General features: G+C 46.7%; 5 protein-coding genes across 5 annotated transcripts; 2 read left to right on the plus strand and 3 right to left on the minus strand.

The window, feature by feature from the left end:
- Positions 1-268: 268 nt before the first annotated feature.
- B0J16DRAFT_340803 (uncharacterized protein) lies at positions 269-1,324 on the minus strand. The gene has a single exon (XM_046127740.1). It carries the CDS (start codon positions 1,284-1,286, stop codon positions 456-458), a length of 831 nt encoding a protein of 276 aa, XP_045982669.1. The 5' UTR covers positions 1,287-1,324; the 3' UTR covers positions 269-455.
- Positions 1,325-5,164: 3,840 nt separating this feature from the next.
- B0J16DRAFT_340805 (uncharacterized protein) lies at positions 5,165-7,361 on the plus strand. Its single transcript, XM_046127741.1, has one exon. The coding sequence runs from the start codon at positions 5,272-5,274 to the stop codon at positions 7,231-7,233; it is 1,962 nt and encodes a 653-aa protein (XP_045982670.1). The 5' UTR covers positions 5,165-5,271; the 3' UTR covers positions 7,234-7,361.
- Positions 7,362-7,409: 48 nt separating this feature from the next.
- On the minus strand, positions 7,410-8,327 carry B0J16DRAFT_398677 (uncharacterized protein; the record flags this gene model as incomplete). Its single annotated transcript, XM_046132406.1, has 2 exons — positions 7,410-7,846; positions 7,901-8,327. The coding sequence occupies 2 exons, from the start codon at positions 8,325-8,327 to the stop codon at positions 7,410-7,412; spliced, it is 864 nt and encodes a 287-aa protein (XP_045982671.1).
- A 1,002-nt stretch (positions 8,328-9,329) lies between these two features.
- On the plus strand, positions 9,330-9,964 carry B0J16DRAFT_384100 (uncharacterized protein; the record flags this gene model as incomplete). Its single annotated transcript, XM_046131390.1, has 3 exons — positions 9,330-9,803; positions 9,876-9,891; positions 9,915-9,964. The coding sequence occupies 3 exons, from the start codon at positions 9,330-9,332 to the stop codon at positions 9,962-9,964; spliced, it is 540 nt and encodes a 179-aa protein (XP_045982672.1).
- Positions 9,965-11,244: 1,280 nt separating this feature from the next.
- B0J16DRAFT_340807 (uncharacterized protein) lies at positions 11,245-12,124 on the minus strand (the record flags this gene model as incomplete). The annotated part of the gene is made up of 1 exon (XM_046127742.1): positions 11,245-12,124. A coding segment is annotated over exon 1 (457 nt), but the record flags the coding sequence as incomplete, so codon positions are not given.
- Between the last annotated feature and the right edge of the window lie 169 nt (positions 12,125-12,293).

The following is a 12,293-nucleotide window of genomic DNA, read 5'->3' on the forward strand; positions in this document are numbered from 1 at the left end:
GATACGGTACGCCGCCAATAATGCCCTAGCGTATTTATTTCCATCAGGCCGTAATTCCAATACTATTCTAGGTTGAATACGGCGCAATATACGCCAATGGAGGCGCGACGGGAGGTGGAAGGCACACAAGATTAATCATGTAGTGGAGTGAACCTCTTGAAGTTTTCTAGTGTTTGGAGAGGCATCATGAGCGGCAAAAGTCAGTTCACACAACATCGAATGCACTAGGACTTTTATCAGCGTAATAATTCACATGATTAGCAGTTGCATGACGGATTGACAATATTTATTGAAGACTACAAAGCCAGCAGAATTCCATTACAGACCAACTCGCCCTTTACCCAAACTCCCTCCCGACCATTGAATACTCCTAGCGCATAGCAGTAGACGAACCGATCACAACACAAACAAGAACGTCGTCTCGGTATATCCCGGCCCATTGACTTTGCAAGCCCTTACTTCTTGCACTTGCGCTCAATGTGGTGCCACTTCTCGCCCTTGGGGCAAGAGCAAGTCTTGTGCTTGGCGTAAAAGTCCTTGCCGCTATCGTGGCAGATGCACTCCTTCTTGGCCTTGTCGTAGTAAGCGCTCTTACCACAGTGGTGGAGGAGGCTTCGGGTAGACTTGGGAGTGCGCTCATCGTGGTGCTTCTTCTTGTCATCGTGGTGATGATCCTTGTGGTGCTTGCCCTTGTGATGCTTCTTGGGGCTGCGCTCCTCAAGGTCTCGCTCAGACTTGGGCTTCGTGTCTTTCTTGTCATCCTTGTGATCGCCCTTCTTATCATCGTCCTTCTTGTCATCGGTCTTCTTCTTGACGTCCTTGGCGGCCTTCTTGACATCTGTCTTGACAGCCTTCTTGTCATCCTTCATCTTCTTACACTTCTTATGCTTCTTCTCAAAGGTCTCAGAGCTGTCATGACAGACACACTCCTTCTTATCCTCGCTATAGGAAGCATGCTTGCCACAGTGGTGACGATGATCGTGGCTCTTGGGGCTGCGCTCTGCGATCCCTGCTTGGTCGGGCATTGGGTTGGGGAGGGCAGCAACCGAGCTCATAGCGAGCACGGCACTGAGGAAAAGCTTGTTAAAAAGCATGTTGGAGGCTTGGAAAATGTGTTTGAGTGACGATGGGATGAAGTGAAAGTGATGTGAGTGCTGATGTTTCGATAAAGACGAGGAGCAGATGGATGTATAAATACGTTTCTGCCAAGCAGCCTTTAGATAGGAGACCCTTCTGATGATGATAATAATAGATTCTACCTCAATAGAGTAGTCAAGCTTAACCATCTGAGGGATTTCAGCATTCCTCCCCCATTGCTGTTGTAACATGTAAGCATGCAAGATACTTTCCGATCCGGAACTCGGACGTGGTCTAGACCCATGATCAACGGCTGACGCGGATGCGGCAGATCGGCAACTAGTCGGGATTTCCCCACACTCGTATTCATTATTCTGCACAGTATATAGCCACATTGTACATGTTTACACTTGGATACCTGTGCCGAATATACGGTTGAGGTAATTATTACAGAAGCTGAATTTTCCCAACAACTCCTGGTTTGGAGGTGATTACCAGTGAGTGGCTTACGATCTGAGGAAGTGGGGGCCGGATGAGCTGACATCCGGAGTTATCGTGATTTCAAAATTTCATCTGCCACCCAATGTCTATAGTTGTTGAGTTTAAGGAAGTACCGAGGCAGAGGCTGACACGGCATCTGAGGGGGTCGCAGAACTTGGGCATCCCTTGCGTGATAGGATTAATTTTGTCAAACCTGGTAAATCTCCAGCCCGGCCAGTGGCCACAGCATAAGTAGCATTTCTATTGGATTTAAGCTGTAAACTACTGTACATGAGATTGTCAAGACAGAGATCAAGTCCTAAAGTCAACTCCGAGAGAACCGCAGCAAGTTAAAGGGCGACAGTAGTTGCCCGTCAATTCACCCTAAGCAGGGTGGCGCAGCGAAGTCAGACTCCTGAAATTCGTTTTCGGGGTTATTTAGCCAATTAGAAAAGAATCACGAGACCGTTTGACAGAGTTGTAGTAACTCCCAGGACATGGTCCAGACCGGAGAGAACGATGTCAGATCTAAGTGTGAGCGGCAGTAACGGGACGGATGTCACCGCCGAAAGGTGACTGTTGCTAGGCACCAAGGATGTTCGGCACGCTCCGAACTAATTATAGAGATGACTGTGTGGCTTACACTAAGAGCCCTTTCCCAACTATCCTCCGCTGGCCAATCAGTCGAGAGAAGTAAACTCTATATTGAACTTCACTTTGCAGGGTCCGTCAGGAACATGAGTTATTTACTGAAAGTTCGAGGTTGTACTGGTAATGGTGTTCAGCCGTTACGCTCCAACCAATGGTAAACAGTACAAGTGCTGTTCTGATCATTTCGCCACAACGTTAACGCGAAGGCTCTGTTCGCATCCGCATAAATGTGCAACCAAAAGAGCAAGTATGCTAGTCTCTCGGGTGTGTTCTGAGGCTAAAGCTATTACATAAACTTAACTGCATGACGTTTCCTGGAATGAGGTGAGAATGATGTTATGATAGTTCATCAGGTTTGGCGGTAGGCTTCCTGCGCTATAATTAGTTCTGATCTTGAGAACGGCTTGTTATTGTCCACTGCTCTCTTACGGTCGGAAAGATTTGTGTAAATGTGTAACGAGCGACTTTAACCGTCGGATGTTCTATTGTTCTCTTCCATTCCCGTTACGAGAACCGACGGCTTGTTAGTGCAGATCAAACTACTGGCCTACAGAAACTGAACATTGCACTTCCCATCCGATATAACCGGACTATCATCAATCAAGCTTAGCCGTGTCAGCCGTGTCTATGAGTTCGACGTCGCAGGGAGGCCACCCATCTTTTTCAAGAGCCAGCCCCTCCTCTGCTCGCGAGCAAGTCTCCATCAGTCAAGCAATAAGCTACTTATTGGGGCTTCTAACAAAACTCGTCCTCCTAGGGATCATTTCGTATATTGTTGTAGACGCTTGCTCAATCCTGTGTTCCTGGAAGAACGGGGGAAGGGAATAGTCTTATAGAGGGAGCGGAGATGTACTAAATCTGGGCCGATGACCTTTCGTTGCTCGTAACCTAGGGATGACAAAGGGATGTCGCAGATCCCTCGCCAAAATCTCGCAGAGAAACCCTCCATTTTACTCAAGGTTGTAGCCAAACCGACAGTCATCTCTCGAGACACATGATTCCATATAAGCATAGCCTGGGGCCTCTGGTTGGTCTGGGTTGGTGATTCGCCGCATCATACGCCACTTGAACGGACCGACCAACGTGTTGTTTTGTTTGTATGTTGTGTAGGTTTGCCTCCTGAATAGGACGGACCGACTGACACCCGGGGTATGTACGGATATAAGGTCTTCCGCCACCAATTAGCTTTGAAGCATCGTGACTTCAATGCTTATACGAGTCCTTCTTTTGCCCGCCCTACCTTAGCATAGGGTTTGGGATGTTGCACAAGATCTCTTAATTCCTCCTTCCTGGTCTTTTTCTCTTTCTTCTACCAACAGCAACCACCTACGATACGGACACTCATCCGTTCATGTTAGGGACAAAGAAAGCATCTTGGTGTTTTCTTTTCGCTGGCGACAGAAGGAAAAGAATCCGTTAGCAGCGACGCTTTAATGGAGCGAGCGTATTTTGCAATAAAATGACCATTTTGAACAACCCGGGAACGACCAACCTTTTCTGCATAAGGTTCCTTGCCAGATATCTTCTCTTTCCCTGCAGGATATGCCAATTGCTTTTTAATCCAGGCATCAATATGGCCATCGGGATCCCATAAATGTCAGCCGACGAATACAGAGTCGAAATATTCCAGTCACTTTATGACAACATAAACTGACTCAATGTCTATTTGCTTGGGCTTGAGCCTCGTTCAGGATAAATCTTTAATGATTTCACTTACTTTCTTTAAAGCATCATAACTCCATTGCTTACGCGAAACCTTTCTTTTTTTTTCTTTCTTTTTTTCCGTCCCCGCTCTAACACAAGCTTTGGGTTGGGTATAAAATGCGCTTTTCCTTTGCTGTTTTAACTGACATATTATTTACTTGTTTCGACAATCAAATCTCGGGAGCCTATCGGATGACTTCAAAAATCATCCAGCTGCTCAGCGACGAGGGGCACACAAACCTCAACATCACGGACAATATCCTTTCCAATTTTGGTATCGCAGACATCTTTGCCTTGCATGCAACATGCCGAGCCTTACGATGGCTACTTGGTCAAATGACGGAGTCACCGTATTTGCTCAACGTTAATAAGCAACTAGGATACTACTTCAGAGACCCGTCTCGCTTCCGATACGAACTAGGAAAATGCGATGGAATCATATGCGGAGAATTTGTCCAAACCTTCTTCGAAAGCAACAGTCACAGAAATCCGGGTTTACAGATTCTCATTCAAGAGGGGCCCAAGTCATGCCAGTTCATGGGATACTTGCTCTCATCGGAAGACGTGACTCTATACTATGTCCACGATAACGATCAGCATATAAGCAACTTTACTAACGCCCCAAGGCCTTAAGAAGGGCCTCTCTGATATCCAATATACTATTTGTTTGACTGGATAGTTGAGCTGTGCCACTGGAACTTGTGCATGTGAATTGTATTTGCTAACATCAGGCTAATAGCTGCTGATCAATCATAGAGGTCGAGAATACCTTAAACCCGAGGATAAACCCAAGCAACAGAGTCTTCATGTAAGGAAGAGCGGAATAATTGCGCTGCGAGCTCGGAATCTAGACCTAGACCCTGTAACCCCAAGCGAATCAACTGCCGTTTCTTCAGGGTCCCCTGACCTGCCCCTTGCACCCGCTAGTGGTTTTCAACCTCGAGCTGAAAGATATGTCTAGCCGCAACAAGTAAAACTCAACGCCACGTCGCGACTTTACCAATTGTAAAATATCACTTCGTTACATTTTTACACAGTGGTGTATACCTCTGCCAGGGTTCGAAAAAACTGCTCACCCGAGCGCAGCGGGCTAAATGCTCCGGACACGTTATGCCACCTTCGACCAGTATCTGGCCTATCCTGATTTGGCGCCCTCACCTTTTGTGGATCACTTTTCTTCTTGCTCTCTGGGCCTGCTGGTATTAAAGATTGAGGCCAGGACAGGGGTTCTGGCAAGGATGCTGCAATGAAGCGGCAAAGCAACAACGGCGCCAAGAAAAAGACAAGACGGGCCATCCCCCCGCGAGATATTCTTCGTCTTCTTTCTTGGCTATTGTGCATCCGGTTCACGATATCAAGATGTTGGACACCGGCTTAGCGTTTGTCAAGTCTTCTATACCAGTATATCACAATGCTGTCAAGTCCATCATCTTCAAATGCGCTGAATTGCTAATGGGTATTTTCATCTATAAGCTCTTCTCATTGATCGCTGCGCGTTCCAACCAGTTTACATCCTACCTCATGTTCACTGAGGATTACATCCAACGTACGCTTTACATCTCTTCTCGCGGTCTATCTCGAGCAGGTCTTGTCGTCCTTGCTTTCAGTCTTCTCAACATCGTCCTGTCGCTATATGGCACATTGCTGTGGGCTTTGGATGCTCCAGGATACATCTTCAGAGCCTCGAGCGCGCCGATCACCGACTACCTTGACCAAAGGAACGAGAACCCACCATATATCGTCCAGCTCTCGTTAGACCCAGCTCAGCTTGATGATACTGCGCACAGACTGCCTCAGATCATCGGCTCTGACCTTTTCGAAACTGGGCTCAACTACACTTTGACTGGCCAGGTCAACAATAGTCGTGGCGCTCCAGAAACAGTGTCGCCAGTCACGATTGGCACCATCGGTCCTCGTATCTGGCTCGATGATGATGGCCTTTCTGTCTCTACCGATATGAACCTTGCGTATCCTATCAGCCAAGAATTGCTGGGCGAGACATACAAATTGAATATTACAGAAAGCGACGGATACTTCTCGTGGAACAACACGTTCAGCAATGTCTTCTCAAAAGACTTTGTCGCAAACATTGCTGGAAAGCCAGAGGTCCACTGGGATGTTGACTCGGACATGATAGCTGATTCGAGATTCATCTTACCTCACAGATACAACAACATCTGGTTCTCTTTCGGAGCAGGCGGCGGTTCTGCATTTATGAATCAGGTCTTCACCGTGACGAAGGGGAAGAGGCGCCATACATTCTTCCAGTCTACGTTCAAGACCACAATGCTTACGACAACCGGAACTCCTTTTGATGAAAAGGACGTATCGGATCTCGTGGAGCGCACAGGATACCTTGATCACAGTGACAAAAGGGTTCCATCCGCTGACCGCATCGTCGAAAGGATGATGCATGCTCAAAGCAACAACGCCAGCTATCACTATGGCGTCAACACGGTTCAAAGCACCAACAGATCAACACTTCAAAACACTTGGGGATATTACAGGGTAACAAGTGAAACAAGCCTTCTGTACGATATCGTAATCCTCACTAGTACCAACATGACCCTGATCCGATCAGAGAGCATTTCTGAAGCACCAGTTCCAATGGAAAAGTGCGAGAAGTCGAATGCTCAGAACGAAGCCTATGGTGGTAAGCTTGGTCGATCCGACTGTCTTGGCAACAAGAGAGTGGACGATCCGAAGTTCTTTGGCCAAGTCGACACGGCTGCTGTCATGGTTGCTCATGGTCTTGGAGATGGACGATCAAGCAGCAGCGCAAAGTCGCTTAATAATGATGCGTTGACTTGGATCAGAAATAACGCAAACTCTATTGAATCGCTTCTAACTGCGAGGGCGTACAGCGTCAGCATCGATGCATCCCTTGTACAGATCAGTGTGGATAAGCTCATTGTAGCTGTGTCTCATCTTCAGCTCGCTCTGAGCTGCCTGGCTTTGGTCATGGCGATCGTTCTATGGCTAGCTTTGATGGTCTTGGCTGATGACCATTGGGCTAGTTCGCTGCTGGCCAATTTGGTTCATAGTACGGCGGAAACCAGTAGTGCGAAGCCTGGTTACATGATGCGGGACCCCAAGGTGGCTTTGCAGTCCGTTGAGAAGAGAAAGCTTCTGGCGGTGAACGGGAGGTTGGTGGCTCTGCATGATGCCGTCTCATATTCTGGCGCGGGCGTGATTGGGCCACAGCAAGTTGGTATTGATACAAAGGAACAGATGGAAACAGAGGCGTATCCTGTCAACCACAGCCATCATCACACTGGGAGAGAAGGTTTGATGGCGGGCTTTGAGCGCACCAGGGTGTGAGGTACATATATATGTATGCTTGAGAGTTATTTTATTTGGTAAATTGTGATGGGATAACGTCAGGTATAGTAATAAATACAACTGGAAGATTTAAATTGAAGAAAGGCTTCTGCATGCCGAGAAGAACTCATCATTTCGAAGCCGGTGTCGTTATAGGTTACTGGGGACCTCAATAATTACCCGTCAATCACGTCGCACGCGTTGTCAAACCATAACCGGCCCTCCTCGCCAGGGAAGAATCCCGATTTGAAAAGCCATTTCTTGTTAAAGAAACAACCGCTGATGGTGGTTTCAGTAGTGAACGATTCGCATTCGTCGCTGGCAAGACACGCAGCATGGCACGTCATACGCGTGTATCCTCCACGTTGATGAACAGCTTCACAGTCAGGGCAAAACCCCCATTTTTCACAAATAGGATCAGGCTCCCTCTTCTCAATCTCGCAACTGTTGTCATACCGGACCAAAGAGTTACTTGGGCCATGATACCAGCCTGAACCTTGGCGTATGTGTTCCATAAGAAAGCATTGCCCGATTTGGGGGTTGTAGACGATCAACTCGCAGTTGATGTGAGCTTTGCATAGGTCCTGGCATTCGCCGAGATAGACGCCATGCCCTGTTGTCATGATAGAACGTCATCCCGGACTGGAGCAACTGCCGAGAACGCCACAAGTGGGCTCAGAGGGTCCCGCGGAGGTAGAGGTAGTAGTAATTTCGAGGGCGGTCGTGGTGGTATCGAGAGTCATAGTGGATGCGGCCATAGAGGTTGTCATGATCTCTGTGCTGGATAATTCGAGTGAATTGGTGGACTCAACCATCGAAGATGATACTTCAATGGTTGTAGTTGGCTGGGTCTCACTGGATGTGGCAACCGAGGTAGTCACTTCATCAGTCGACGACTCAAATATGCTCGAAAGCTGGGTTTCGCTGTATGACTCGGCTGTGTTGGTGGTCTCGACTACCGAATATGACACTTCGATACCATTAGTTGACAGCGCGGCAGAAGAGGTATAGGACTTGGGCTTGCAAGCACCAGCAAGAGCGTTTTGCACAAAGCCAGCAGCCAAGGCCGCTACGAAGACCTTGATTTGGACCATCTTGTCCTGAGATAGATCAAGTTTTGCAGAAATGCTGGAAGGGTGGAGTTCTATTTAAGAATTCATGCTGCTTGTTTGTAATCTCCACAGCTTGGGATATCACGGATGTGCCAAGCGAAAAGTCGATAGTTGTTGAGACTATTTCGAGCCAAGGTGAATTATTGACAGCTGAAATGCCACGCTATTCCCAAAACATATAACAAGGCGTAGGCAAGCCAGGAAAGTTTTGCGAGCCCCTGATTAAGATGTCGCACCAACCCGTGAGGCATTGATTCTATTCAGCAAACGCCCTTTGGAAGTCGGAACTGCTGGTGAATCCGATTGCTTGTTGCTGTTGGTTGCTTGTGTGGCTTCACTGGTGAGAATGCCAAGCAAACAACCATCCAGGCTCACGCAACATATCATCGCATGAATAGCAATTTGGTCCAACAAAGGTCAAGAAACAATATTCTAAAAATAATTCAGGGAATATTTGGAATCGTAATTTTGAGTCTGTGAGCTGAGAGGCTGATAGAAGGAGCACCAAGTGATTGGATAGTCACCATACGATTATCTTGGTCTAGCCAGCTTGATTCTTACAGCATCGTCTAGATTTGAGCTATGCAGAAGCACTTCTTCCTATCTTACTTTATGTCTATAATGGAACTCTTTTCGGGGTTTCTGTGCCACTGGCCATATGACACGCCGTTGCGCCAAGAGATCCACCACTTGTAAGCTTATCCGACAAATCTTGGCTCTACCCTTATTTCAAGATATGCTCAGCCTCTTGTAAGAACTAAGATAAATAAGCTTACAGAAGAAGTCTATTTTAAGGTCCACCAAATCCCTTATATCTAGATGACATATGCAGGTGACAAGATAGTGCGCAGAAGGATAAGAGGGCAACACAGCAGTCCAGTATAAAGAATCTAGGATCACCAATCTCTTTGACTTTAACAAATAATACCACCAACTTCGATTCTTAGGCATTCTCTTGCATTCAACAGAAGAACCACTATCAACATGCTTTCCCAAGTTATCCTTCTCGGCCTCGCCGCCACAGCTGTAGCCGTCGACCTTCGCTTCTACGTAAACAGTTACGGGCGCTGTTACGAAGGCCCATGGATTGGCTTCGCAAACATCAACCCAGGAGTATGCTGCATCCCCAGCGGTGGTAACTCTGCTGGTAGTTTCTTCGCAACTGTCGGTATTCACGCTGTCCCTCGTGGGTGGACCATCATAGGCCGGGGATATCGCAACGATAAGTGTCGCGATAACCCTATGCAGTTCACTTACGGCAACGGGGACGGCTCAGACTTGTGTCTCAACCATAACGGTAATAGCTTCATGAGTGCGAAATATGACTTCTACAAGAACAGTAAGAGGAGTGATGAAGAGTTGGAGTGTAAGGAGAAGGCGAAGGCTACTGAAGTCGGTTTGATGGATGGAAGTGTTTTCAGCATGGCTGATATGGATGAGGAAGAGGTTGATAAGATGGTATGTTACCCTACCCGCAATGCTCTGGGTCAAACACTAACAGGTTATAGTGAGAATCCTTCCCTATGCCAGGGTTTTGAAAGCGCTGGTAAAATGCTAACTATTCAACAGTGTCAATCTCGTCATACAAGGGTACAACGCCACCGACATGCCCCAGCTGAACACTCTGCGTCGACTCAGGTAGTGAGAATTTGGCCTTCGTCTCGGACACCATAGATTTCGCAATACTTGGTTTTTAATTAGCTTTGTGGTTTGGCGGATGTTCCTTCAGTCCTTACCTTTCGATATTGTACATACAACCTTTTGTCTTTTCGATCTCATAACATTATGCGACGTCTTATATCCATGTCGCTTTCAAATAACGAAATAACCCCCAAAACAAGTCGATGCTAGACAAAGAATTTAGTGGTTTATTCGTTAGATGCCTTTCTCACCAAGCTTCCGATATAATTAACAGTCACTGCATGGGGTTTCGAAACTTGGATGATCATATAACAAAGAATCTTTGTACTGTCGTCCCTATAACCCTCTTCACTAAACACTTACAAAGCAATATGCATGACATGTATGAATCATCTATGTCTTTGTCGCCTTTCAATCTTTATGCATTTACATAAGATTCACGCAATGCATGCTCATACTTTGTTCATGTACCACTTAGTAGTAACATAAAGCCAGTCAAATAACATTAACTTGATCCTCTTGGTCATGCAACTCGGTGAAGCTGTATCTTCAAATCATTCTATCGTCTTTGTGTAACATGTAGAGATCTGTGTATAAATATTGCGGTTTTCTGACTTGCTTCTCTCACCATCTCAAGCGTACATCATCTGAAACTCTATGGCTCTCTTGGATATATCGAGTGTGGAGCTTAACTATTTTACCAGCTCATCTATCCCCGCAAACCGGACAAGATCTATCATACTACCCACTTTGGCCACGACAGTGACAATCAAGAGCATCACTGAACTCATTCCAACTCACAGATCAGCCTGCCAGCAAAAGCCTCAAGGGACCGTCAAGATGCCATCCTACAACGCAATGCGCATACAGCCAGTTACAGCCCGTCTAAGCGAGCTCGCCAACTCCCGCGTTCGCGCAGAGACCAACATAGTCAACAGTCATAACGCGCTGGTATCCCTAAATCATGAGCTAAATGATCGTTTCACGATGCTCACCACCCCTCTCAACACACTATCAACCGGTACATCCTTGTGGCCGACGAATGCTTATTTGACGGAATTCCATAACGCATACAGAAGGCTCGTGACAGCCACCGCTCGCTATTGGGGTTATGTTAGTGATGCACAAAAGATCATTGATGAACAGGTTACTCTCCAGAAACAACTTGCAGAGATCCGTGCTCTTTTGCCTGATGAAGATGGGGTAAAGCAGCAGGAAGAGTTAGGTTTCTGAAAGAGTCGATTCTAGTCACGCGGCATGAGGTTTTAGAATAAGGCATTTTTCGTATTTGAGCCCTTGCTTGGAGTTGCTGGTTCCGTATCACAGATGAACAACGATAAAGTTTTTTAGAAAAAGAGAAAAAGAGAAAAAGAAATTAAATAAAGAGCTATTCACCGCCTTTCAAATGCCTTCAGTTATCAATTCAACTTGCTCAAACGCTGCAAGTAACTCAAAGTATCCTTAATATCCTTATCCCCACTCTGCAAGATCTCGCCAATCCGCTCCAGAGCATCCGATGGCTTCACGAAGTTGCGATTCTCGTCGAGACATCTGCTAAGGTTCATGATCTTATAAAAAATATCTCTTATCCGTTGCGCGCCCACACTGGCGAAGGTCCCATGAATCCAATGGCTGGGTCCGTCTATACTAGACAGATGTCCCTTCTCACTGTGGTCGCAGAATATTAGCTTTGCAAGGTCCTGCCACGACTCACGCACCGTGCTTGGTTCAATTTTTTTTAACTCTGACTCGAATCCTTCGCAAATGTCGGCAAAAACGGTATCAATAAAATCATGACTTCCTTCCTCCTCTGTCTGTGAGATCAGGTACGTGAGATCGGCGTAATCGAAAAGGTCGGAGCGCTGCTGTATCTCCGCCATCACGGACTGTGATCAAAATGTTGACATCAGCATCAGTCTTTTTCAGGCATTCAATAATGAACAAGGGATATTTCTGGGTGCTTCTTAGCGTACGTCAAAGGTTTCCTCTGCCATTCTCTCCTTGAGAGTCGAGATGCACAAAGGGGAGGTTGGTAGTAGTAAGAGGCTATTTTGAAGAATCAAGGCGGAATTAGTTTATCCCAGAAAAGGCGACATCGTCTTCAGATAAATACTTATCCCGCTCTCGTCCCACTTGGCCTCGCTGTCAGATTAGATTCGATAGTTTAGACACGTCAGCGGCCTTGCTAGCCTGTTGGTCCCCAGAAGTCAATAAAGAGCTTTCATTGGCACACGTGGGATATCGCAAAGCCAATGGGCTCAACGGAATAAAGTACTGATATGATGCAAACCCCGGGGGCATAAGCCA

The sequence above is a fragment of the Fusarium flagelliforme genome, assembly GCF_020744385.1.
Source record: "Fusarium flagelliforme strain FIESC 12 MPI-CAGE-AA-0113 chromosome Unknown B0J16scaffold_4, whole genome shotgun sequence".
NCBI classification, from domain to species: Eukaryota; Fungi; Ascomycota; class Sordariomycetes; order Hypocreales; family Nectriaceae; genus Fusarium; species Fusarium flagelliforme.

Excerpts from the sequence above, each read along its gene's own strand:
- B0J16DRAFT_340805 (XM_046127741.1), top strand. The coding sequence starts at position 5,272 with ATGTTGGACACCGGCTTAGCGTTTGTCAAGTCTTCTATACCAGTATAT.
- B0J16DRAFT_340803 (XM_046127740.1), bottom strand. The coding sequence starts at position 1,286 with ATGGTTAAGCTTGACTACTCTATTGAGGTAGAATCTATTATTATCATC.